This window comes from Grampus griseus (assembly GCF_964374135.1).
Source record: "Grampus griseus genome assembly, chromosome: 9".
In the NCBI taxonomy this organism is placed as follows: domain Eukaryota; kingdom Metazoa; phylum Chordata; class Mammalia; order Artiodactyla; family Delphinidae; genus Grampus; species Grampus griseus.
In genome coordinates, this window is record NC_139003.1 from 73,475,346 (window position 1) to 73,500,305 (window position 24,960).

Here is a 24,960-nt window from a genome sequence, read left to right on the forward strand (position 1 = left end):
TCAGAAGGTTGTGCATTTCTAAGAATTTGTCCATTTCTTTCACGTTGTCCATTTTATTGACATAGAGTTGCTTGTAGTAACCTCTCATGATCTGTTGTATTTCTGCAGTGTCAGTTGTTACTTCTCCTTTTTCATTTCTAATTCTATTGATTTGAGTCTTCTCCCTTTTTTTCTTGATGAGTCTGGCTAATGGTTTATCAATTTTGTTTATCTCCTCAAAGAACCAGCTTTTAGTTTTATTGATCTTTGCTATCGTTTCCTTCATTTCTTTTTCATTTATTTCTGACCTGATCTTTATGATTTCTTTCCTTCTGCTAACTTTGAGGGTTTTTTGTTCTTCTTTCTCTAATTGCTTTAGGTGTAAGGTTAGGTTGTTTATTTGAGATGCTTCTTGTTTCTTAAGGTAGGATTGTATTGCTATAAACTTCCCTCTTAGAACTGCTTTTGCTGCATCACATAGGTTTTGGGTCGCCGTGTTTTCATTGTCATTTGTTTCTAAGTATTTTTTGTTTTCCTCTTTGATTTCTTCAGTGATCTCTTGGTTATTAAGTAGTGTGTTATTTAGCCTCCACGTGTCTGTATTTTTTTCAGGTTTTTTCCTGTAATTGATATCTATTCTCATAGCGTTGTGGTCCAAAAAGATACTTGATATGATTTCGATTTTAAACTTTAAAGTCCCCTACTATGATTGTGTACCTGTCGATTTCCCCTTTTATAGCTGTTAGTATTTGCCTTATGTATTGAGGTGCTCCTATGTTGGGTGCATAAATATTTAGAGTTGTTATATCTTCTTCTTGGATTGATCCCTTGATCATTATGTAGTCTCCTTCTTTGTCTCTTGTAATAGTCTTTGTTTTAAGTCTCTTTTGTTATAAAGCAGAAACTAACACATCATTGTAAAGCAATTATACTCTACATGATGTTAAAAAAAATTAAAATTAAAAAAAATTAAAAAATAAAGTCTATTTTGTCTGATATGAGAATTGCCACTCCAGCTTTCTTTTGATTTCCATCTGCATGGACTATTTTTTCCATCCCCTCACTTTCAGTCTGTATGTGTCCCAAGGTCTGAAGTGGGTCTCTTGTAGACAGCATATATACAGGTCTTGTTTTTGTATCCATTCAGCCAATCTATGTCTTTTGATGGGAGCATTTAAGCCATTTACATTTAAGGTAATTTTCGATATGTATGTTCCTATTCCCATTTTCTTAATTCTTTTGGGTTTGTTATTGGTGGTCTTTTCCTTCTCTTGTGTTTCCTGCCTAGAGAAGTTCCTTTAGCAATTGTTGTAGAGCTGGTTTGCTGGTGCTGAATTCTCTTAGCTTTTACTTGTCTGTAAAGGTTTTAATTTCTCCATCAAATCTGAATGAGATCCTTGCTGGATAGAGTAATCCTGGATGTAGGTTTTTCCCTTTCCTCACTTTAAATATGTCCTGCCACTCCCTTCTGACTTGCAGAGCTTCTGCTGAAAGATGAGCTGTTAACGTTATGGGGATTCCCTTGTATGTTATTTCTTGTGTTTTCCTTGCTGCTTTTAATATTTTTTCAGTGTATTTAATTTTTGATAGTTTGATTAATATGTGTCTTGGCGTGTTTCTCCTTGGATTTATCCTGTATCAGACTCTCTGTACTTCCTGGACTTGATTGACTATTTCCTTTCCCATATTAGGGAAGTTTTCAACTATATTCTCTTCAAATACTTTCTCAGTCCCTTTCTTTTTCTCTTCTTCTTCTGGAACCTCTATAATTCGAATGTTGGTGCATTTAATGTTGTCCTAGAGGTCTCTGAGACTGTCCTCAGTTCTTTTCATTCTTTTTTCTTTATTCTGCTTTGCAGTAGTTATTTCCACTATTTTATCTTCCAGGTCACTTATCCGTTCTTCTGCCTCAGTTATTCTGCTATTGATCACTTCTAGAGATTTTTAAATTTCATTTATTGTGTTGTTCATCATTGTTTGTTTGCTCTTTAGTTCTTCTAGGTCCTTGTTAAATGTTTCTTGTATTTTCTCCATTCTATTTCCAAGATTTTGGATCATCTTTACTATCATTACTCTGAATTCTTTTTCAGGTAGACTGCCTATTTCCTCTTCATTTGTTTTGTCTGGTGGGTTTTTGCCTTGCTCCTTCATCTGTGTGTTTGTCTGTCTTCTCATTTCGCTTAACTTACTGTGTTTGGGGTCTCCTTTCGCAGACTGCAGTTTCGTAATTCCCGTTGTTTTTGGTGTCTGTCCCCAGTGGCTAAATTTGGTTCAATGGGTTGTGTAGGGTTCCTGGTGGAGGGGACTAGTGCCTGTGTTCTGGTGGATGAGGCTGGATCTTTTCTTTCTGGTGGGCAGGTCCACGACTGATGGTGTGTTTTGGGGTGTCTGTGGACTTATGATTTTAGGCAGCCTCTCTGCTAATGGGTGGGGTTGTGTTCCTGTCTTGCTAGTTGTTTGGCATAGGATGTCCAGCACTGTAGCTTGCTGGTCGTTGAGTGGAGCTGGGTCTTGGCCTCTAGATGGAGATCTCTGGGAGATTTTCACCATTTGATATTACATAGGGCTGGAAAGTCTCTTGTGGACCAGTGTCCTGAAGTTGGCTCTCCCACCTCAGAGGCACAGCCCTGGTACCTGGCTGGAGCACCAACAGCCTGTCATCCACACGGCTCAGAATAAAAGCGAGAAAAAAAAGAAAGAAGATAAAATAAAGTTAGTAAAATAAAAAATAATTATTAAGAAAAATAATTTTTTAAGTAATAAAAAAAGGACAGAGAGAACCCTAGGAGAAATGGTAAAAGCAAAGCTATACAGACAAAATGACACACGGAAGCATACGCATACACACTCAGAAAAAGAGAAAAAGGGAATAAAATATGTATTATTGCTCCCAAAGTCCACCTCCTCAATTTGGGACGATTCGTTGTCTACTCAGGTATTCCACAGATGCAGGGTACATCACGTTGATTGTGGAAATTTAATCCGCTGCTCCTGAGGCTGCTGGGAGAGATTTCCCTTTCTTTGCTTTGTTCGCACAGCTCCCGGGGTTCAGCTTTGGATTTGGACCCGCCTCTGCGTGTAGGTCGCCGGAGGGCATCTGTTCTTCGCTCAGACAGGACAGGGTTAAAGGATCAGCTGATTCGGGGGCTCTGGCTCACTCAGGCCGGGGGGAGGGAGGGGCACGGAGTGCGGGGCGAGCCTGTGGCAGCAGAGGCTGGCATTACGTTGCACCAGCCTGAGGCACGCCGTGCGTTCTCCCAGGGAAGTTGTCCCTGGATCCCGGGACCCTGGCAGTGGCGGGCTACACAGGCTCCCGGGAGGGGAGGTGTGGAGAGTTACCTGTGCTCACACACTGGCTTCTTGGTGGCTGCAGCGGCAGCCTTAGCGTCTCATGTCCGTCTCTGGGGTCCACACTTATAGCCGTGGCTCACGCCCGTCTCTGGAGCTCCTTTAAGCGGCGCTCTGAATCTGCTCCCCTCGCACACCAGGAAACAAAGAGGCAAGAACAAGTCTCCTGCCTCTTCGGCAGCTCCACACATTTTCCCGGACTCCCTCCCGGCTAGCTGTGGCGCACTAACCCCCTACAGGCTGTGTTCACGCCCCCAACCCCAGTCCTCTCTCTGGGATCTGACCAAAGCCCGAGCCTCAGCTCCCAGCCCCCGGCCGCCCCGGCGGGTGAGCAGACAAGCCTCTCAGGCTGGTGAGTGCTGGTCGGCACCGATCCTCTGTGCGGGAATCTTTCCGCTTTGCCCTCCGCACCCCTGTTGCTGTGCTCTCCTCTGTGGCCCTGAAGCTTCCCCCCTCCGCCACCTGCAGTCTCCGCCCGCGAAGGGGCTTCCTAGTGTGTGGAAACCATTCCTCCTTCACAGCTCCCTCCCACTGGTGCAGGTCCCGTCCCTATTTTTTGTCTCTGTTTTTTCTTTTTTCTTTTGCCCTACCCAGTTACGTGGGCAGTTTCTTGCCTTTTGGGAGGTCTGAGGTCTTCTGCCAGCGTTCAGTAGGTGTTCTGTAGGACTTGTTCCACGTGTTGATGTATTTCTGATGTATTTGTGGGGAGGAAGGTGATTTCCGTGTCTTACTCTTCGACCATCTTGAAGCTCCTCCCCTACCACATCTTCTTTATCCATTCATCTGTTGATGGACATTTAGGCTGTTTCCATGGAAGACACACTGTTCCTTACTAATCTCCTAGCTCAACAAGTAGTGGGTACAAAGCAGGAAATTGTAATAATAATACAATTTGGAAAGATTTGTTTTATCCCCATTGGAAAATAAAATAAAATTTCAGTTTGTTTTTAGTTAACTAGAAGGTTGTGTTCTCAAAATCAGCTTTAAAAAGGTGGAATACCTATTTTCTAAGCATTTTAGCTAATGGAAATTTTATAGGTAATGCTGATGGTCTGGACAGATTGTGTCAGGAAAATGTTTAATTAGTACATATTGAAAATGAGTGAGGAAGCAAGAAGAGACCAACTTCGTTAACTCAACAAACTCTTACTAATTACGTAAGATATGCTGGGCTTTGGGAACACAAAATAATTTTGGAGTGTTTTCACACATATAATTTCATTGGTATTTCCAACTTAATGGTGGAAGGAGTTCAAAAAAGGTTCATATGATTGAATGAACATCTTTCTATCAAAATTTAATCCACTGGGATGTCACCCAGGGCTGGAGAAGATTAATTTACTCTTGCCTCCATGTGATTCAAGAAGATTTTTTACATTACTGTACCTGCCAGTGTGCGCAGTTTGCATTAAGAAAGCAGTTTACTTACTTGACATGATTTTGCTTATTTCATGCAGAGTTTAAGTTATTGGGAGCCTCCATAAATGTTTGATAAATGGGTAAATGAATGAACAAGTAGTATAGTATTTCCACTTCGAAAGAATTTATCTAATTAAATCTAAATGGGTCACTGACTTTGTCATCTCTTTGTAGATTAGATATCACAGGAGGATATTTATTAAATTGAAATTGGGTGGTTTTGTTGCTGATCTTGTGTGACAAGAAAATCTTTGAAGGAGCACATTGTGTATAAATTAATTTCACTGCTTTTTAAAATGTTTCTCTTTCTCTAGATTTTAGTGCCAATTATTTCTAATAAGAACAACCATAAATCCTGGTCCTGTTTTATTTCACAAGACATGGAACGTCACATAGAAGTCATGAAAAATAAAATGCATATTTTTAGGGGCAAAATGTTGAGAAGAACTCTTCTACCAATTCCCACTATTGCAGGAAATGTTGACCTGGATGAGAAATATTCAGAGACCAAGTACGTAATGATATGGTTTACACAGGATATCAACATGGAGAGCCAACACACCCATTTAATATCATACCCCCGGCAAACTGTTAGCAAAATATCAAAATTATTATAACTACAGCATACTTTAAAAAATAATGTACAGAAACACCATATATATTATTTCCTTTCAAAGTATTCTTTCTAAAAGCAGACTGTACAAAAAGCAAGCAGTACCAATTGCCATAATGTCAACAGTACTCTTCTAGTAAAACGTTTTTGAGGGCATTATGATTCTTTAACAATTTTTTAAATGTTAGAGACATGCCCATGACAGAATAACAATGTCACAACTCACATTGAGGCTATAAAAATAATAGATCTGATTTTGAAGTATTTATATTTAGAAAACTAGCTTTTATGGATTCATAAAATACCTATTAAAATTCAAGTCCTATCCTTATTTGGATGAAATGATTCATTTTTGTATTTTTAATCATTTCAATGTTTGTAGACTAGAGCCAAATGAAAGGACAGTACTCCATGCAATTGAATCAGTAGTTATTAAATGGTCGCATCAAATCCAGGAAATTGTAGAGAAAGATTTAGTGCGGCCTTTGCTGAATGGTCTTCACTCAAATCCTCAAACTGAACTGGATTTCTGGATGATGAGGAGAGAGAACCTAGCATGCATTTATGATCAAGTAAGTTGAGAGCCCTAGAAATTGCTTGCCAGTTGAATTAGCAAAGTCAGTTGTAGAGTTTGGTCTCCAAAGCCATGATTTCCAGTAATGTTAAAGGTTTAATACACTGTCTTTGAACAACTTAATTGTCTGTTTTCTTATTCCAAAGTTCTGTATGGTATGCATTCTTAAAATTAATGGGGATTAAAAGTAATTTTGCCTTTTTGAGACTATTTTGACAGTAATTGGAAACACTTTGTGGCAAAGAAAGAGTAGTTCCCAAGGGAAATGTTGAAGATTGTAAGATTTAATTAATCTGGTTGATGTAATTAATTTGGGAAAGGAGTAGATTTTGCTTAGTGGAGAGATGCAACTTTGGGAGAACTAACTGGTTCCTCTGCTGGTGTTTGCCATTAGAAGTTATTCAGTTTAATGTTCTAAAAACTAAGACATTCATTCACATGTTCACCTATCTGTTAGAGATTTTCTGAAACAGATTTTATATGGAAAAGTTAATATTTTACATGTATAATAAAATGTATATTAACAGGCTTTTTGAAAATACAAATTAAGAGCTATACATGTAAAATAACATACAGTCTTAAGGAAAAAAATTATTTTTAACTTGAAACCAGGTATGTCTTTGAGTATTAAATACTGTGTGTACTGTGCATGAATGGAATACAATTTAAATATTTTATTGCAGAATGCATTTATTTAGTCATTAATCTAGCTTATATATATATATATATATATATTTTTTTTTTTTTTCTATTTAGCTTCAGGCTCCCATTGTCCTCAAGATGGTTAAGGTCCTGAAAAATAAGCAAAGCAGCTATTTTCCAACTTTGAAGGGTATCCTCATGGCTGTGGAAAATGGTAAGACTCATGTTCCTCGGCCTGGCATCAGTGGTCCCTCCTGATCTGACTCCTGCCTGTCTGCTCAGCCTCCTCTACCCTTCTACCCTTAGCGTGCTCATGAAATGACTGCACTTGACTCTTCTAATGATAAGTCCATCTTAATTATCTGCAGTTTATTCTCCGGCTATATTAAACCATTTTTCAGGTATATAGTAAGTACCTACCAAAGAGGCTCTAGATTGAACTTTCAGTGAGAGTGTATGTGTGTGGAGGGGAAAGGCCTTTGGTGTTTAGCAGCGGGTCATTGAATGCCCAGCATGGAGGTTTTCTAATCAACAGTTGGGCTGCAGTTAGTCCAGTGACTCCCCAGTAGAATCTCTGAATTTGCTTAACATCCATCATTTATTTAACTCATAAGAACGCAAAGTCATCATTGAAGTTTTGGTAAAGATTAAACACAGAGAGGAGGGTTTGTTTGTTGAATTTTGAACAGGTAATACATGTACATTGTTAAAACCCAGAAATTATAAACAGGTATTTTTAATTTAAAAAGGAAATTGTGTAAGTGAAAAGTCTCCTTATCTTCTCAGTACCCAGTTTCAACCTCACCCAGGCGTAACACCCCTCCGTAATTTTTTTATTTCTGTTTCTGTTCCTTTAGACATGTGTAAGCAAATACAGATATGATCCGTGATACTGAAGTTTTAAACGATAAAATTGTAAGATAACATGGCCCAATAGCTTGTCTTTGTTTCTAACATGAGAAAATTATTTTTAAATTTTTTCCTATGTAACATGTGGAAGGTTAGGAAATACTTAAAATCTACTTTGAAAATGTTTTGCTATCTCTTTAGGCTTTTCTCCATGAACTCTGTTTGAAAAGAGGCCTTAAGACAAGAGGGCATTAGATCTGTATTTCTATCCCAGATCCATTCAGTACATCTTAAATTTGCTGCGTCCCTGGTTTCTGTTGGCCAACTTGGCATACTAACACCTTCCTTGTATAATTGTTGCAAGAATTAGAGCACTGTTTCTCAACCTTGTCACCACTGACGTTTTGGGCAGGATAATTCTTTGTTGTGGGGAACCACCCTGTTCATTGTGGGGTATTTAGCAGCATCCTTGGCCTCTATCCACTACCCCCATGCCTGTTGTAAGGACAAAAAGTGTCTCGAGACATTGCCAAATGACCCTTGGGGGAAATCCTCCCCTGGCTGAGGACCAATGAATTGAAGACCTAATATACAGTGCCCAGAGTACTAGGCACATAGTAAGTGTACCCTCAATAAACAGAAACTGCTTGCATTTTTTTCTGCTAGTAAGATTCACATTTTCTGTGAATAAAACTTCTCCAGGAATGAATCCCAGGCGTCCTCAAAGCCTTTTGAGCATATGGACTGGAGATTCAGGAGAAAACACTTTCAGTAGAACAAGTGGCCCAAAGCCATTCTCAGTTAGAGGTAGAAGGCTCTCCCAAAGACCTGCTCGAGGCTTCGTAAAATCACTAGAAGTGCTTATCACATTTTAAGGGCACTTTACCTTTACATGCAATTATTGGATTTTGAAATTAACACTGATGAAAACACACTAATTTCAAAACATGAGTGCATCTGAGGAAAAAATAGTTCCTGGACCCTCTCTTTCTTCCCAGGTCTTTATTGTTAGGTGGAGAGATTAATTGGTTACATGTCAAGAAGAGCAACATGGGTGGGTGCATACCTGACTCTGACAGCCAAAAAAAAAAAAAAAAAAAGAGTCTGGCAGTTTGCTTTGTTTTTTTGATTTCTGACAGGAGTCTTTTGGGATAACACCAGAAATTAAGGAATTTACTTTCCTTCATTCCCTACCTTCATAAATAAAGACCATTTTCAGTTAATCAAAGGTATTTGTAGCCTCAGGAGTACAATGAAGTCTGATGGAGATCCATTTAGGGTACATTAAAAGGACCAGTTTTAATCAAGAGAAAATTTGGATTAGATTAACCAGTAATTAATCATAACTATTTCAATGTTGTCTTCATATATACCTTTTTAAAAAAGTATTCCTTATTCCTACCATGCATAACAATTTTTTAAATTGAGGTAAAATTCACCTAACATTAAAAAAAAGTTTTTAAAGTGTACAGATTGGTGGCATTTAGTGTATTCACAATATCCTGTAACTATTGCTTTTATCTAGTTCAAAATATTTTCATCACCCATGCTTAACAATTTCAATAGTTACACTGTGGATAATAATATAATGGAAAATTTTTTGTGGTATGAGTTACTCTTATAGGACATTAGAATGAGATAATAAATGATTCAGTTGTGCTGGTACCAAGTGCGTGGGAGGAGTTAACTTTCTGGTGAGTCTTCAGTCGCGATTTACTTGTGAGTAACTATGCCTGGGCTCTCTTTGAAGGGTTGTTACAGCTGGACAGTGTCGAAAGCCTTCCTAACCTGTCCTGTGTCAATGGTAGGGTAAGTGATATAAAAAGAAAGAGGCAGCATTTAAGTACAGCCATGTTGTTTTGCATTGTTCTCTTGACCTTGTGAAGTGACTTCAGATAAAAGAGGCTGCCTCACATTAACGGTGGTTTCCTTTCAGCTCTTCTCGAAGCCCAAGACGTGGAACTTTACCTGAGACCCCTGAGGAGACACCTTCAATGTGTTCAGGAGACGGAATTCCCACAGACCGGTGTATTAATTGCCCCGTTATTTCATACCATCTGTCTGATCTGGAGTCATTCCACGTTTTATAATACCCCTGTTCGGATTATAGTTCTACTGCAAGAGTTTTGTAATCTCTTCATTGACCAGGTATGTAGCATGAAAAACATAGGAACAATGAGAATTATTGCCGTTTGGTAGGTTTTATGAGATCAAGGAGGAATGAATAAATCCAGTCTACAGAACACCTTTTTCCCTTTTCTTTTTTCATAAGACTTTTATGGTAACAAAGGCCAGATGACTTTGTATCCTAAAAGGCAAAGGAGCTCTGGAAATAAGTCAGATACAGTCAAGGGACAGGTTGTTACTGGATTCTGTTTGTTTAACATCCTACCTTTCTTTAAAAGAGATTTAAGGCAGCTTCTAATAAAAGGCACACACACGTAGTACTTTCTTTGTAGCTTTCCCTTTGGTTTCCACAGGAACACTGGCTGGGGGAAGACTTTTGGAAAGGGAAGTAAGTTAAGAGAATCTGGCAGAAAAAAAATGATCCTCCAAAAATAGTAGTAGAATTATATTAAAAGAATTCTGATTCATGGTTGATCTTTAAAAATCTTGTTTATAATTGTTTCTCTACTCTTCACTTAACTTGCAAAATGTTTAAAAAAAATTGGACTGCTTCCTCATCCTGTGGGAACTTTAATTACTCTTGTGTCCATAATATCAGAGAATATTTCATAATTTGAGAGCTAAAAGATACTTGCAGGGCATATCATCCAGTGATTCTTTGTTGAGGGTGTGTGTGTCTTAGTCTGCTTGAGTTGCCATAACAAAATACCACAGGCTGTGTGGCTTTATTTTCAGGAATTGCTTTCTCACATTTTTGGAGCCTGGGAGACCAGATCCAGGTGCCAGCATGGTCGTGTTCTGACTAGAGAATTCTTTCTGGCTTGCAGATAGCTGCCTTTTCTCTGTGCCCTCACACTGAGAGAAAGATCTCCCTCTTCCTCTTTTTAAAAAACCACAGTCCTGTCAGATCAGGGTCCCGCCCTCATGACCTCATTAACCTTAATTACCTCCTAAAGATTCTATCTCCAGGTAGTCACATTGGTGGTTAGGGCTTCAACACAGGCACTTTTTTGGAGCGGGTGTCACACTTTAGTCCATAGCAGGGTCTATATCAGGGTGTGTGTCTGAACACCTAAGGAGTTTTTGTAAAACAGATGCCAGAGAATCAGAATCTGTGCATATGGCTTAGCCTTTGAGTTGCTAAGTAAGAGCGCTTCCTATGAGAATTGGATCGTTTCCAGCTGTAACTGGCAAACAAGCAGAAAAAGAGAAGTGTCTAAGTTCATGTGAAGTGGAAAGTCTAACAGTGCAAAGACTTGAAGATTAGCTTGCTCCAGGGGACACAGATGATAATTTCAAAGCTCTGTTTTGCTCGTTTGTGTTTGACTTGATTCTCAGGCTCTCATCACGTGTTAACCAAGGTGGCTTTTGGTAGCACCAGATGGATATCCTTCTAGTAGAGGAACTTCCCTGGAAAGAGGCTGACTGTTTTTTTTTCTGGACCAGTGGGTTTTATTTTCACTCCTGGAACAATCATGTGGCCAGGGAGATAGGATATCTTGGACAGGCCTGGATCACTAGCTCAGAGAAGGGTGGACAACTGTGATTGACCTAAATCCCTGATCTAGTCTAATGCTTCTCAGTGGTTTTCACCTCATGACTCACATAGAAATTTAAAATTTTTCATTGCATAGTGGGGTAAAATTGGAGGGGACTGGGAGCCCCGAAAATCTGTTCATAGACAGGGCAACCTGTTTGGAGCTTCTGCTGCCCCAGGCCAGAACCTTGCTTTTCTAAACGTTAAAGAGAGCAGTGTTGTAGCAGAAACTGGTTGGGGAACTGTGTGCCATTCTAATCCTGATACTTTTTCAGGTGAGTTAATGGAAACTTGAAAGATATCATTTGCTCACTTTGCTTGAGCATTTAGGGGGAAATCCAAATTAAAGAACAGGTTTCCTGACTTGTAGTTTACCATTTCTGGAATACATATGAGATTGAGGTGTGCTTGTGTGTCTTCCTCTCTGCTTCCAAAGAAGTGGAATGGTGTATGGAAAGGGCTTTGGGCTCAGACCAACCAGGATTCAAATCTAATTGAACCAGGGGACTTCCCTGGTGGTCCAGTGGTTAAGACTCCACACTTTCACTGCTGAGGGCTTGGATTCAATTCTTAGGGAACTAAGATTCCAGAAGCCGTGTGGCACAGCTGAGAATAAAAAAGATCAAGTTGAACCATTTTAGAGTAGTTAAATCACTTTTCCGAGCCTCACTTTCCACGCTTGTAAGTGCCCTGTTTATGGGCTTTTGTAAAGATCAAAAGAGAGAACCTCAATGAAATGCTATGTGTGGCATTTAACAGAGACTCAGTAAAAGTTAGTTCCAAACTCTTGCCTTACAAAATAGTTGCAGCTGTTGATAGGAGATAACAGGTCTGTTCCTTGCTGTATTTGAGCATCTCTTCTGGCTTCATTCTACTTGTTTCTCTGTTGTGCAGACTCAGTTTTGCTGTTTTGTTAAGTGAGTGCACTGCGTCCTAATGGCTTGGATCCCTACTGCAGGATTAACCACTGTGACCACCGCTTCTCCCAAACCCCTTTTGAGGGATCCTCATCTCATTTTGAGAATGATCCAAACTTTTACTGCAAAGCTGTGTTAGTGTAGAAACCTCAAATGTTGTCATTCACTATTGTAGTTGGCTTGCAAGGAGCCCTGGTTACCTGTAAGACTATAAACCTATTATCCCCGGCTCCTAGGCTGTGTCAATGGCCAGAGTTTGCCAAGCTCCCAAGGAAATAATGTCGTTTCTCTTGTTCCTTAGTTACTATTCTTGGCTTATGTCCAAAGGTTCCGTCGACCTGATTTCCTAGATTCTCCAAGTGGACTTTGTAGTAAATCTGCCCCAACATGTTAGGAATCAAAAATGGGCAATGAGTCAACTTTCATACCCGGGTTCTCTGAAGAGCTAAACTCCGCACCACCTGCCACCACCCCCAGTTGTTTGCTGTCTAACTTATTTTTAATACTTATTTAACAAGCACTGTATAGTGCCTCTTATTTGCCAGAATTCTTCTAAGCCCTTTACAAGAATCTACGAGTTTAATTCTCTAGCAACACTATGATATAGGTGCTGTTAGTAGATACTTCATGTATTTTTTTTTTTAAAAAAAAAAACCCTTTTTTTAAAAAAAAAGTTCAGAGAAGATAAATAGCTTTCTCAAGGTCACCCAGCTGACAGAGTTCTTACTCATTTTGCTCCATATTTTAATGTAAGTTTTTATTTCTAATTACTATTAATATGTGGTATATGAATAATTGTAAAATACTCTTATTGCATAAAATTTATAACAATGGAAATAGTCCTGCAGTTCTATCACCCTAAAATTCAGCATTTAAAAATTTTCCTTCTTCCAAAATTTACACGTATTTATGCATTTTATAATTCTTTTTTTTTTTTACTAGCTTCTTGAAAAATGATTGCTATTGTTGGATATTTACGTTGCTTCCAGCCTCCGGTATTATAAACAACATGCAGAAAACAACTTTATACAGAAATCCTTTTCCTTAACTTGGATAATTGGCTTAATATAAATTCCTGATGTTGATCAAGGGGTACAATCTTTTCATGACTATTGAACGCTATTTGATATTTACAAATTCTTTTTCAAAAGATTATGTTAATTGCATTGCTATTATCAGTGTGTAAAAAGTTTTAGTATAATTCAGCTTTGAGCATTACCAGCTTTAAAAAATTTGCAGTGATTCATTGAGTATACACTTGTACCATGTTGTTTCTTAATTTTGTACATTGCATGATTTGTGTGATCACACATTTTATGTGCCTTTTATAATTTTCTTATATAGTTTTCATGTACTTTGTTTTTGTGACTGTGTAGACTTCAATGTGTTTATGAAACATTTGAACCCTTGCTGTGGTGTACGTCAAAAGTCATAAGCTGGCATTCTGTCAACTGTCTTTGGCCAATGGATCAATGCACTGCTTTTATTTTGCATAGTATTTTGAAATTTAAAAAAAAATTGTTTCTGATGCTTAAATTGAGTAGGTCTCATTGAATTTCCAACATCCCAGCCTCTACTGAAAAGTCAGATCTCACTGCATTGGCTCTTGCATCCCCATTGACACAGTCAGCTGCTAGAGCTTCACGTACCCCTTTAGATGGGTCATGTGCTGTCCAGGTGACCATGGTCTCCACTGTTCACTGTTCCTGATCTGCTAGAATTGAAGGAACTAGTTAGTAGGCTTTTTAGACACCAAATGAATGATATTCTTACTACTTTACACATTTATGGCACAGAGTCTATATTGCATGTAAAACCATAGCCATTATTGGGAGATGGAGGACAATATGTCTACATTTAGAAAAACATTTCTTCTATCTGCTGTGCTGAACCCAATGGCTTTCAATACTTTCTCCATTGAGATCTGTGACAACTTTCTAAGCAACTGCAGAATTAAAGGTGTGCAGTTTAAACGTATAATTTATATGAGGTGAAGATGCATCAGGATTAGATTTTATAGGCTCCTGAGGCTCCTAAACAGGGAAATTGTGAAAGTTCATAACAAATATGCAAAGGGAAGAACTGAATGATGGTCCTACGAGAGTTGCTACATGAATCTGCTGGTTTTTCTATAATCGTTCTCGCCTTTGCATTTCCACTATTGAAAACTAGTTCATATGGCATATCTCGGCTAGATTTTACGTCCTATAATGAGTTTAAGCCCCCAGAAGAGAAGTCTGCTAACCTAAAAGAATTGCCAATGGTATAATCACCTATGTTAGCTCTTTCTCACCTTTTCAAGTGACCTTGTGCTGCCAGGTAACGTGACCGTATTTTTAAAATACATGGTCTTATAGATGTCCCTTCCTGGCTTATACATTTCTTTATATGAAATAACAGTTGTGCAGAATATTTGCTGCTAGGAATAGCCATGCAAATTCTGGTTACACAGTTGTTGTATCTTTGAAGCTTAGCAAAAATGTAGTCATTGGCAGAATGTTTAATTCCAGAAATTGCAGCATCTCCTGTAGAAGTCTCTAATGTATGCAAGTATGTCATTGAAACCTAAGTGCCTGAATTTCTAGAATTTGTATTTCCTGTTTTACAGCATTGCTGGCCCAATTCTAGACATTGTAATTTAAAAATCATGCACTGAAAAAATAAAACAGTTCATTGAAACAGTCATTTTCAGTAAAACTATTAAACATTTTCTTATTATTGTTTCCTTTCATTGAATCCTAGGCACTAGCTTACCTTTTGCCTGAAGACCTTTTGAGAGGAGAAATTGAAGACTCTCTGGAAAAGGTGCAGGTGGCCGTTAACATCTTAAAGACTTTCAAAAATTGTTTTTTTAACTATAGAGAAGGATTGGCAAGCTATTTTATGGGAAATAAGGAGCTGAAACCATGGGATTTCCAGTCTCATCTGGTGTTTCTTAGATTTGACAAATTTCTCGACCGCTTCATAAAAATAGAGGTATTCATTTATTGACTTGTAATTTATTCATATTGTAAGTTGTTTCAGAAAATCCTATAGCTTTTTATATGATTTAGGGAATAGTTTGTTCTACTTGGGTGGGAGGTGGGAAGTCTTCTTTCTTGGTGATCCTCATGAGGAGTTTACGAGGCCCGTGCTATCAAGATACAGTAAAAGCTTTAGTTTGTTTAGTTTCAAAGCTTTGTTTAGTTTTAAAGCTTTGGCTTCTTTTTCTAAAAAATTCATTTTTGATTATTTTATTATACTGAGTGTAAGTGAATCTCTATGTACCAGTGACCCTTGTCCTACAGCTTACTACGTTCCTAGAAAATGGTTGTAAATCAGGAAGCTATAAAATAACCCCTTTTTTCCTTTACATGTTTGATGGTTTTATTGGGATTCCATAGCTGAAAACCCATTTGATAATCTAAAATATCATGGTAACTTTTAGTATATAAATATATATGTTATACTATTCAAATATTATAACTATTCATAAAAATAGATGAAAAGAACATGAAAACATGTGCTTTTTATAAATGTTTTAAATGCCAAAAAACCAAACATGAATTACATACATGTAAACACACACAACAACTTGTATGGAGCCAACTGGCTAAGGTTTCTGTTTTTGTTTTTGTTTTTTTTTTTCATTTTGAACTTCCTTGTTTTCTTTGTAAAACTCTTTCTAGCATGTTCGGGCTTTTTTGTTGATAGATTTGTTGAATTTCATTCAAAATTAGAGCTTTATGTTTTGAAAATTCTCATCATTTAAGCAGCCTGAATGCCTCTTAAAGTTTGAGTGCCAAATGCCTGACTCTGGGTAACTTGCATCACCCTTTCATAACAGTCTCTTAAGCTCCTTTTCCATAAGAGAGCCCATCACTGCAGTGTTGGTGGCTGAAAATGAGTTTTGGATCTCACCCGGACGTCTGACTTATGATTAGAAGGATATGAAATTAGAGAATCAAATGTTTAACTATGGTAAGCTAGGTGTTGCCTGTACTGCTTGATAATTTTCAGTCCATGTGAAAATGGGAGTATGATTTTAAAAGTAGGCAGTTACTTAGTTCAGTTACATCATTAATATTCACTTTATGTCATGTAAGTGTCCATTGACTCACTGATTTTGAATGTTGGAAAATGTTCTTTCTTTGAAACTTTTAAATGTTCTTTTCCTACTCAAGAGGGTGGAAAAATCTTTACGATGTTTTTTTCAAAGGATATATTTGTCACCATACTGGAATTTGAAAAGCTGGAAAGACTTGAATTTGGCGGTACCAAGGGAGCAATTTTAAATGGACAAATCCACGAGATGAGTGAAGAATTTATGGAACTCTGTAAGATTTTTAAACAGAGCACATATGACCCATCTGATTACAATAACATGGTAATACTGTATCTTTTTGTTTTCAATTTCATAGAATCGTATTTTAAAGCTGGGAAGGACAGTAGGTCACAGTGATAATAGGTCCCATTCAGTCCAACCTCTCCCGGGTGAAAGAGGGGAAATGACTTGTCTGAGGTCTCTAATTTACTTAGTGGTAGATCAGGGACCAGAAGTTAGGTCCCTAACTTTTGCATTTTCAGTTTAGAATATTTTAAACTGTTTCTAATATAACAGTGGACCTCAGTCTGGATTTGTCTCTTGTTGATGTATAGTGGAAAGGAACTTTCCATATTAACTCATTTAGATCTGATTATCTGGTGTCCATGTAACTTGTGTGTTTTATTTTAGCCTTTTCTTGAATCATTAGGTAAATTTTTCATCTACTTGAATATTTACTTTCACCTCATTCATTACATATATTATTAACATGTATGTTTTCTGAAAAAGAGGGAAGCTTTCAGGTTTAAGCTGCTTCTGTTTTCTGTCACTGCCAGCAGGTTAGGAGCCAAGGAGTTCCTGTGGGCATCCCTGCAGCTCTAGGATAAAAATAGCTTCATTTTAGTGGTTTGCTATGACAGTGAATCCCAGGTACTAAAAAAAAAAAAAACTAGATTACCTCTCGTCATCATTGTTTTTTGTGGAATGTGAATTTATTCACTATAATGTGTATATTTGGCCAAATAATTGACTCTCTGAAGTGTACAAGTACAGTATGTTAGCTTTGTAAGGACGTGGTTAGCAAAGTTAATCCCTCTGAACTGCTGACAGTTTTTGGGAAGTAGAGTTAATGGTAAGGAAGATGTATGGTCATTGTGTGTCCTGCTCATTTGTGGGGAAGTAAGAGAAATCTAGATCTGTGGTGATGATCTAGGGGAATGCATGGGCTCATCCCCAGAGCCTGGTAAGATATCTGGCACCCAGCAGGAATTCGGTGAATATGGACAGGATGGGACTCTTGCGGGGGGGGAGGGCTTGATTTAGCTCTTATGAGCAACTAAGCAGAGGAGCGTGAAACCCAGCGTGCACAGGACCGTCGGGTGCATTCGAGTTACAGGAGAGCCTTGATTTGCTCATGATTACAAATCCTGGCAGCTTTTCAGTGTGCCAGGATTGGAGGACATGGCTAGGTTTAGCTGATATCGCTTCCCTGGTAGTGCTAAAGGTCCTGAATTTATCCCTGTGTCTGCCCAAACCCTGCACAGTCACAAACATAGAATAGAAAATTCACTTGCTCTTGACACACACACACGCACGCACACACACGCACACACACACACACATATATCTGCTTGCTATTTGTATTTAGTGTAAAATGGGCAAGGCTTACCTGTGATCTCCAGATCTGGGTTAGAGACATTGATAACCTGCCCTCGAAGTTCCCCTTCATCCTTTTATCTGATTACTGTATCCTGCTTTAGAATATATTTTAAAAGCTCCTTGACTTTGGTTATTCCTCGAAATCGAAATTGGAATTAACTAAAAGTTCACTTAGTTGGTGTGCTTATGTCAAAGATGACCTTTGCTTTTTTTGAATGTGTCTTGGTTATCAGTATTGCCTCAGAATATTGCAATGATTGTATATTTTTCGTTAATAAACTGTTCATTTGGGGGCTTTTTAGCTGAGTTTCATTGTGTTCTGGTTTTTATGATGAAATCAGCTGGTAATTTTTAGGAGATATTATGTTAGCGAACTACCTGCAAACTCATATATTCATACAGGTGTTTCCCCATGACACATGCCCACCCCTATGCCCTTCCTCTCCCACTGCACACACCCCTCTGCATTCCCCAATCCCCATTGAATAGTGCTAATGTAACTGTCCAGTGTATCATAGTCAGACTTCCTGCCCTCTGGTGTAGAAATGGTTTATATATGTTCTGGTAAATTAGAGAAACAGTGACTGGCAATTTGCTTTTGGAAATGCTGTTTATGTCTCTCTCTTCATTAATCTCAAGCCTATCAATCAGGCTTTGAGCCTTTATTGGTATGACAGAAGTTCTGCCAGTATAGTCTATTTACAGAAGATGGGGATTTCTCCGGTGTGTCCATAAAAATGTTCTTGGGTTTCTGAATTATTAATACTGAATATAAAGTTCACTTTAGGTATTTGCTTTGACTTCTTCCTATGGGACTCTTTGAGATCCAGACCATTAGGGGGAGAGACTTGCTTTCTAATTTATTTAATTGAAACATGTAACATTGTGCATATTTAAGGTGTACAGCATGTTAATTTGATACATTTATATATTTTAATAGCCAGTGTAGTGATTATTAGCACCTCTATCGTGTTGCATAGTTATCCTTTCTTTTTTAGTGGTGGAAATCATTGAGTTGTAGTCTCTTAGCAAGTTTGATGTTAGTGAATATAGACAACAATTTGTATCATTTTGAACTTGATAAGAGACTTGCTTTCTTAATTGTATTTAACTGATGGGCAGGTGACTTGAGGCTCAGCAGCTTGGTTTTTACCGACATTCTGAGGTGTAGCTTGAGTAAATAAAATTCCCTAGATAACTAAGCAAGGATGGTGGATATTCTTGAGAGTAACCTCTTGGCTCCACTAGTGTCTGTTAATGAGTCCATTAATAATTACTGAACAAGTGTTGGGTGCCAGGCATCACGCCAAACCTTTACACACATTCCTGCTTAATTCTAGCTGTAACCCTGAGAGTGACCACCCAGGCAGATGAGGATATGTAAATTACCCGAGATTACACAGTTCCAGGGAGTGGAACAGAGATTCCAACCCAGAACTCTCAACCTATCAGGTTTCTTTTGTTGTGCCATGTCAGTTCTTTAGTGTTTATCACCCTCATTGCGTCTTCCTAGAAATGAAGGGAATAAATTCATCTGGGGCAACTGGAGGAACTCACCTGAGGACCTGTGCCCTGAGGTGGTGTGATCCAAGATGCTGTGGCTAGTTTCCTTTTGCCTGCTAGTTTTTAGTAGGAAGATTGATCCAGGTACCTAGCCCGCCATTACTCCAGGATCTAAAATTCACTTTAAAAGTAGTTATTAATCTGTACTAGCTTGTGTTCTAGTTCCTACAATTAGTTTTCTGTTCTGTTCTAGTCTCCTGAACTATTTATTAATTCTTTTGCTATTACAGTGTGTAGCATTTAAAAATTTTAACTACATAAATATCTTATTAGTCATCTGTAGGATTTTCAGGTCTTGCCTGCTTACTTTTCAAGGAAAAATTGATTATTTAAAAACATTACTTACTTGTTCTTTTGGAAAGATAACATGCAAAAATGCAAAAATTTAGTCCCGTTCTTCTCATTCCCTGCTTTTCCCCCTAGTCTTTCATTTTCCTTCCCCAAGGACATTTACCATTATGAGTTTCTTATATAATGTTCCAGTGATACATGGTGCATGTACTAGTGTATACATGGGTGTATGTATTTTGAATTCTGTTTTTGCACTCATAGCATCCTCTACAGATCATGTATACCTTTTGTCACTTAATATATTTTAGCAGTCATTCTGTATCACTGCAATAGCATTACCTATTTTTAAAAAAATTGTATATTATTCCGTGAATTTATGTATTATTTATTTTTTAAAGTTATTTAAAGTAGTAGATTATCACTGTTTAAAAATTTACTTAGGAGCTTCTTCTGGGAAGATGGAGTAGATGTACTTTTCCGTTTTCCTCTAAGTACAACTACAGTACCGGTCACTGTGTAAAAGACACATAAGAAGACTCTGAAAGGTGAAAAGAAGAAGACAGATGGACCCAAAAGACAACATAGTGATGAGTTACCTGAATTTCCTTCTTGCCTGAAATAATGCAGACCTAGAGGTGAAGACACTGGCAACCTGGAAACACCAGTGGTCACAGACATTAAAAACCTCAATTAAAGCCTGATCCCTCTCAAGAAAGGGACAGCCTGGCAAGACAGAAAACTTGTAGACTGCAGTCTCTCTAGTCCAGAAAAATATCACAGAAGAAACTGTTCCCTACCCCCATCCATGCCAGCAAAGACTGTATGGGGAGACTAGACTTACAGCCAATGTGTAAAATGCTACCCCACCCAGTCCACACCTCCACTGGGGTGGTATCAGTGATGGCCAAGTAGGGAGTCATGATTTTCATCCTAGCTAGCCAGTTATGAGCTCACTCTCTGTGATGTCAGTGGAGAACACATGAGAATCCTGAATTTCTTTCCTCACCCAGAAGTGTCCTTTACCCCACTAGGGTAGTGTCACAGGAAGCCTCTAGAAAGTCAGTGCTTTCACCATGACCAAATAGTAACCAGGTCACCAGTACTGTGACATCTGTTGAGACCACATGGGAAACTGGAACACCCAGCCATAACAGGAGCTCCCCACCCTTAGGTATTAATGGTTGCTGAGTGGAGAAACTGGACTTCTGTCTCCACTTGACAGTAAAGGGGCCAGAGCAGTATTGTAGAATGCTAGCAAAAACTGAAGGTTTAAATAAAATCCAGTCTCATAATATGAAACATAGTATGAAAACATCCAGGTTCAATAAAAATGTACTCATTATACCAAGAACCAGGAAGATCTCAACTGAACAAAAAGAGACAACTAATAGATGTCACCATTGAGATAAGACATGTTAGAATTATCTGACAGGCTTTATAGAGCCATGCCAAAAATGCTTCAACAAGCAATTATCAACATAATGAAACAAATAAAAAATAACCTCAGTAAAGAAATAGAAATTCTCAGTAAACAAATAGAAGATATAAAAAACAAATTGGAATTTTAGAGCTGAAAAAAATAAAAATACACTGCATAGTGATTGAGTTCAGTGTCAGGATGGAGTGACAGAGGAAAGAATCAGTGAACTGGAAGATGAAACAATAGAAAGCACTCAGTCTGAACAACAGAGAAGGTAGACTGAAAGTAAATGAGCAGAGCCTTAGGGACTTATAAGACTGTAACAGATCTAGCACTAGTGTCCTCAAAGTTCCAGAAAGAGAGGAGAAAGACCATGAAGCTGAAAGTCTCAGAGAAGTAGCTGGAAACCACCTAAATTTGGCAAGAGACATAAACCTACAGATTCAAGAGGATATCAGTAGCAGAAAGGTAAACCCAGGGATAAACCCAGGGAAATCCATGCCAAGACACATCATAATTAAACTTCTGAAAACTGAAGATAAAAAAATCTCAGAAGTAGTGAGAGAGAAAGCACAACTTACCCAAGCGGAAAAAATGGTTTGAATGACAGTGGTTTTCTTATCAGAAATCACAAGGGCCAGAAGGAAATGGCAAAATATTTTTAAGTGCTGAAAGACAAGAATTGTTAACTCAGAATTCTGTACCCAGTTAAAAATACCCTTCAAGAATTAAGGGGGGGAAATCAAGAAATTCTTAGACCAAAAAAAAAAACCCTAATAATTTGTCACTAGTAGACTGATCCTTAAAGAATGGCTAAAGGAAGTTCTTAATACAGAAAGGAGGTGATAAAGAAGGGAACCTTGGAACAGCAGGAAGAATGTGGTATGTAGAAATAAGTGTAAATACAATAGAATTTCCTTCTCCTCTTGAGTTTTCTAAATAATGTTTCATGGTGGAAGCAAAAATTATAACATTCTCTGTGGTTCTAAATGTATGTACAGAAAGTATTTAAGACCATTATAAATGGAAGAGAGTAAAGGGATCAAAATAGAAGGAAGGTTTTTTTTCTGTATATAAAGTTGTGGTAAAATGTATTTTACATTAAATTTAGCATTTAAACCATTTGTGAGTACGATTCAGTGGCGTTAAGTATATTCACAATGTTGTGCAACCATCACTGCTATCCACTTCCAGAACATTTCATCATCCCAAACAAAAACTTTGCACCCATTAAATGATAACTCTTCATTGCCCCCTCCCCTTGGTACCTGGTAATATCTGTTCTACTTTCTCTCTCTATGAATTTATTTATTTTAGATACCTCATATGAGTGGACTCAAAATAATTCTTTTGTGTGTGGCTTATTTCACTTAGCATAAGCCTTTAAGTTTCATCCATATTGTAGCATGTGTCACAATTTCCTTTAATCCCTTTTTAAGGCTAAATTATCCTTTTTAATTTAATTCCTTTTTAAGGCTAAATCTATTTTATATATATATATATATAATGTATTTTGTTTATTCATTTATTGATTGATGCTTGCTTGTGTCCACCTCTTTGGCTCTTGTGAATAATGGTGCTATGAACATTGTTGAGCGAGTATCTGTGTCGTCCCTGCTTTCAATTCTTATGGATACGTACCTAAGATTAAAATTGCTGGATCATATGGTAATTCTATTTTGAACTGTTTGAGGAATTTCCAAACTGTTTTCCATAGTGGTTGAACTATTTTGTCTTCCCACCAGTAATGCAGGATTCCAATGTTAGCACATCCGCATCAACACTTATTATTTTTCATTATTTTGGATAATAGCCATATTAGTGACCATGAAGTAATACTTCATTGTGGTTTGATTTGCATTCCATAATGATTAGTGATGTTGGTCATCTTTTCATGTGTTTATTAGGCATCTTTATGCCTTTGGAGAAATGTCTATTCAAGTCTTTTGCTCATTTTTGAATTGGATTCCTTTGTTGTTGGGTTGTAGGAGTTCTTATATTCTGGACATTAACCCCTGATCAGATGTATGACTTGAAAATACTTTCTTCCATTCCATGGGTTGTTTTTCAGACCCATGGTAGTGTCCTTTGATGCACAAAAGTTTTTAATTTTGATGAAGTCAAATTTATCTTTTGTTGCCTATGCTTTCAGTGTCATATCCAAGAAATGATTGCTAAATCCAATGTCATGAAGATTTTCTCCAGTATTTTCTCCTAAGAGTTTTATACTTTTAGCTCTTACATTTAGGTCTTTGATAAATATTGAGTTAATTTTTGTATATCTTGTAAGGATCCAACTTTGTTGCTCATAACTAACATATAGAAGTGCAACTGATTTTTGCATCCTGCAACTTTGCTGAATTACCTCTGATAGTGGTTTTGTTTTGGTTTTGGTTTTGCTTTTGGTGCAGAATCTTTAGAGTTTTCTAAGTATAAAATCATGTCATGTATTAACAGAGATAATTTTACTTATTCCTTTTCAGTTTGGATGCCTTTTATTTCTTTTTCTCACCTAATTGCTCTAACTAGTGTTTCCCCAGCTAGTATTGAATAGAAGTGGTGGAAGTGGAACATCCTTGCCTTGTTCCTGATCATAGGGGGAAATCTTTTAGTCTTTCATCACGGAGTATGCTGTTACCTGTGGGTTCTTCATAGATGGCCTTTATCATGTTAAGGAAGTTTCCTTCCATTTCTAGTTTATTGAGTGTTTTTATCATTTAAGGGTGTTGAATTTTTTTTTTTTTTACATCAGTTGAGATGATCATGTGGTCTTTTCCGTCATTCTATTAATGTGGTCTACTGACATTGATTTTTATTTGCCATCCTTGCATTCTGGGAATAAACCCACTTGGTCATGGTGTGTGATCCTTTTAGTATGCTGCTGGATTCCGTTTGCGACTTTTTGTTGAGAGTGTTGGTATCGCTATTTATAAGGAATACCAGTCTGTAGTTTTCTTGTAATGTCTTTATTTGGCTTTGGTGTCAGGGCAATATTTACCTGACAGGATGAGTTAGGAAGTGTTATATCTTCAATTTTTTTTGCAAGGGTTTGAGAAGGATTGGTATTAATTCTTCTTTAAATGTTTGGTGGTATTCATCAGTAAGCTGTCTGGTCCTAGGCTTTTTTGTTATTGTTGAAGTGTTTTTGATTACTGATTAAATCTCCTTACTAGTTATAGGCTTATTCAGTTTTTCCTTCACGATTCAGTCTTGGTAGGTTGTGTGTTTCTGTTTGTTCATTTCATTTGTGTTATAGACTTTGGTGTACACTTGTTCATAGCATATTTTTATAATCTTTTTTATTTCTGAATTACCCAGCATTCATTTTAGTAATTTGAGTTTCTTTTTTCATTAGTCAATCTAGCTAAATGTCAATTTCATTTTCTTTTTCAAAGAGCAAACTTTTGGTTTTGTTGATTTTCTCTATTTTTCTGTTGTTTACTTCCTTTATCTCTATTCCAATCTTGATTTTTTTTCTTCCTTCTGCTAGCTTTGGGATTAGTTTGCTGTTTTTCAACTCCTATAAGGTGTAAAATTAGGTTATTCATTTGAGATCCTTTTTTAATGTATGTCTTTACAGTGATAAATTTTCAATCTTAACACTGCTTCTGATGCATTCCCTAAGTTTGAGTATGTTGGATTTTTTTCCCCATTTGTCTCAATGTATTCTTAATTTCCTAGATGATTTCTTCCTTGACTCATTGGTTGTGGGAGGTAAGATTTTATACTTTACTTGAACTGATGATAGATGGCAACATTAGACACTGATGTATATATAATGTAATAAAGTAATATCTAGAGCAATATAAAGAGACAGACTTAAAACACTATAGGTACATCAAATATAATGCTAAAAAATTTCAAACAGAGTTGCAGAAAAACAAGAAAAAACAGAACAAATAGACAGCAAATAAAATGGCAGACTTAAACCCTAACATGGTAATAATTACATTAAATGTAAATGGTATAAGTACACCAATACAAAGACAGAGATTAGC

General features: G+C 37.4%; 1 protein-coding gene across 1 annotated transcript in view; it reads left to right on the forward strand.

The window, feature by feature from the left end:
* The window catches only part of DNAH11 (dynein axonemal heavy chain 11), a gene marked incomplete at both ends in the record, with an annotated part of 314,762 nt that overhangs the window by 11,397 nt on the left and 278,405 nt on the right, over positions 1-24,960 (forward strand). Inside the window, 6 exons of the mRNA XM_082661925.1 lie at positions 5,061-5,257; positions 5,742-5,931; positions 6,690-6,789; positions 9,361-9,572; positions 14,748-14,981; positions 16,204-16,371. Of these exons, the coding sequence (XP_082518051.1) occupies positions 5,061-5,257; positions 5,742-5,931; positions 6,690-6,789; positions 9,361-9,572; positions 14,748-14,981; positions 16,204-16,371 (1,101 nt within the window). The remainder of the gene's footprint in view (positions 1-5,060; positions 5,258-5,741; positions 5,932-6,689; positions 6,790-9,360; positions 9,573-14,747; positions 14,982-16,203; positions 16,372-24,960) is intronic.